Source organism: Zonotrichia albicollis, chromosome 7, assembly GCF_047830755.1.
Source record: "Zonotrichia albicollis isolate bZonAlb1 chromosome 7, bZonAlb1.hap1, whole genome shotgun sequence".
In the NCBI taxonomy this organism is placed as follows: Eukaryota; Metazoa; Chordata; class Aves; order Passeriformes; family Passerellidae; genus Zonotrichia; species Zonotrichia albicollis.
The window spans coordinates 434,155-436,909 of NC_133825.1; the positions used below are offsets into that span (position 1 = coordinate 434,155).

The 2,755-nt window shown below is 61.7% G+C and overlaps 1 protein-coding gene across 1 annotated transcript; it reads left to right on the plus strand.

The window, feature by feature from the left end:
* The first annotated feature begins 741 nt into the window (after positions 1-741).
* On the plus strand, positions 742-1,922 carry LOC141729484 (Fc receptor-like protein 4). Its single transcript, XM_074544217.1, has 3 exons — positions 742-834; positions 1,341-1,361; positions 1,450-1,922. The coding sequence occupies exons 1-3, from the start codon at positions 786-788 to the stop codon at positions 1,806-1,808; spliced, it is 429 nt and encodes a 142-aa protein (XP_074400318.1). The 5' UTR covers positions 742-785; the 3' UTR covers positions 1,809-1,922.
* The last annotated feature ends 833 nt before the right edge of the window (positions 1,923-2,755 follow it).

Consider the following 2,755-nt stretch of genomic DNA (forward strand, 5'->3'; position numbering starts at 1 on the left):
ATCCACGCCACTGTTACCTGCTCAGGTGCTCCCTGGGATGGCTGAGCCAGGAAATTGGAGGGAATGGGCAAAAGCCCAGGCGTGTCTGGGACAGAGACACAGAGCCTCCCAGGACAACCCAGGGGTGCCTCCCTGGCCATAAGCACTGGGGGGCTGTGCGGGGCCCTGGGTCACCCCAAAATCTGAGGCACCCCATGATGGAGTTGTGACCCCTGTGCCCATCCAGCCACTGCCCATCCCTGGAACCCCCATTCCCCTGGCAACCCAACCTTGGAACCCCCATTACCTTGGTTTCTGTCCTCCCTGGGGAACCCCATCCCAGGACTGCCATTGCCCAGCAACACCATTGCCTTGGTCCCATCCCATGGGCTGCTTCTTCCCCCAGAATCCCTATTCCCGAGGGTCCCCTTTTTCCCTCTGCACCCCCAACCCTGGCACCCACATGCCATGACCCCAAATCCCTGGGGACCCTGTTCCCACAGTACCTCCATCCTAAATCCCGTCAGGCATGGAGACCCCAATTCCCCTGGACCCCCATTCTCCTGGACACCCATCCTTTGTTCCCAACATGCCCTGAGCCCCCCACTCCTGGCAACACCATCCCTCACCATGTCCCCAGACTATGCAGTCATGTCCCCAGCGTGTGCCCAGCTTGTGGCCGCCCTGCCCCCACCAAGGGCCACCTCCACAAGAGGGCGAGATGTGACCTCGCTTCCTTCCCCTTTGGCCAAAGAGCCGCCAGCCAGGGGAGCGGTGGCCACAGCAGCGAGTGACAGCCAGTGCACATGGCTGGGGACACTGGGATGGCCGGGAAGGTGGTGCTGCTCCTGTGGGGTGAGTGCCCCAGGCACGAGCCTGGCACCCCTGGAATGGTGATGGGAGGGGTCACAGGGAGGCTGCGGGGTCCCCTGAGGTCCCCAATGCCAGCAGAGCCAGTCCATGTTACCCACAGTGGACCCTCGTGGGACTGGGCATATAGGGTAGCTTTGGGGACAGGGAGGGGGGGCAGGAATTCAGGGATGGGGATGTGGGGACAGGAATGTGGGGACTGGCACCTTTGGGCTCAGGTAGCTCTGGGGATGGGGACAAGGGAAATGGGATGTATGGACAAAACAGGGAAAAGAGCGGTGAGGATGCAGCCATGGGGATGGGTGCACGGGTGATTGTGACATAGACGTGTCCCCCTGCCTCTCCAAATCCTTTGGCACCACTTGCATGCACTTTATCAAAAGAACTGCTGACCCCATGGGGACAATTAGGGACAGTCCCCACACCCAGTACCCCTGTGCTGCTGTCCCCACTGTGCAAGCCCGCCCAGCCCTGTTCCTTCTCCCTTCCAGCCCAGACGCTCGGCCTCGCTGGTGAGTCCTTGGGGGATGCCATGGCCCCACCCCGCTGTCCCCAGCCCCACGCTGGCCCTGGCAGCCTGGTGTCCCCTGTCACCCACAGGTGCCCAGACCACCCAGCTCCTGGTGGAGCCCCCCTGGAGGCCGGCAGTGCTGTGGGACCGGGTGACACTGACCTGCCAGGGCTTGGGGACCGCCAGTCCCACCACCTGGTACAAGGAGGAGCGGCACTTGTGGCAGGAGGGACAAGACCACCTCACTATCACCGAAAGTGGCACCTACACATGTGAGAGACCCAGCACCGGGCTCAGCCTCCCCATGACAGTCTCAGACGGTGACAGGGGTTTGCGTTCCCCCAGCCTGGCACCCACAGTGGCCCCAAGGGCTCTGGGTGGGCTCTGCTCCATGGGTGACCAGAGCCTGTCCTCTGCTCTGAAGACATCCAAGAGCTTCCCAGAATGAGGAGACTTGTCTCTCACAATGGCTGGCTCCTGGTTCCTCCCGGTGCCATCATGATCCTCCTGATGCCACTGGTGTGACAGGACCCCTCTGTCTCCCAGACTGGCTGGTGTGACTGGCTGGTGCTGCAGGTGCCAGCATGGGCGCTGCTGGAGGGCAGCACAGTGACACTGCGCTGCCGGGGCTGGCAGAACAAACGGCTCACGCACGTGTACTTCTACCATGATCAGAAGCATCTGAAGGGGCCCCATGACAGGACCGAGCTGTCCCTGTCCCCCCTGCAGCTGCACCACAGCGGCTGCTGCACCTGCAAAGGTTATGGGGTGTCACACTGGAGTGAGTTGGAGCCTGTGACACTGACAGTGCACAGTGAGTTCAGGGATGGGGACAGGGAAGCCCAACATCCTCCGACGCTTTGCCGTCTCTGCCAGAAACCTTCATCCCTCCCTTTACTCTTCCCTGGCTCACCCAAAATTTCCCAAGTCCCTCTTGGTTTCCCCCAGGACTGCCCAGTTCCTCCTGCAGATCCCTCATCCCTCTCTTTGTCCTCCCCATCCCTCCCTGGATTCCCCACCTTTTCCAAGGTCCCTGCTCCACCCTCTGGTTTCCCTTCCTTCCCTGGGTCCTCCTCCCCATCTCTAAATCCCAAATCATTCCCTGAGTCTCCTCAGTCTCTTGTCTGGTTTCCCATCCCTGCCTGGATCTCTCCCTATTTCCACAGGGTCTCGCCATTGTGCCCAGATCCCAACATGCCTCCCAGGGTCCCCTTGTGCTCACTGGGATCCTCTCTGCTCCCCTCTAATCCCCCTCTTTCCCCTCCTATGTCCTCCACCCCTCCTGGGTCCCCAATCCCTCCTGTGTTCCCCTGCAGGGGTCGCATTCTCAGGGGTGCCCTGTCAGCACAGCCCCCCGGGGACAGGTGGCACTCGGGGACAGCCTGGTGCTGAGCT

Excerpts from the sequence above, each read along its gene's own strand:
- LOC141729484 (XM_074544217.1), top strand. The coding sequence starts at position 786 with ATGGCTGGGGACACTGGGATGGCCGGGAAGGTGGTGCTGCTCCTGTGG. Across the intron at positions 835-1,340 it reads GGTGGTGCTGCTCCTGTGGG|CCCAGACGCTCGGCCTCGCT; the intron begins GTGAGTGCCCCA and ends TCTCCCTTCCAG. Across the intron at positions 1,362-1,449 it reads CCAGACGCTCGGCCTCGCTG|GTGCCCAGACCACCCAGCTC; the intron begins GTGAGTCCTTGG and ends TGTCACCCACAG.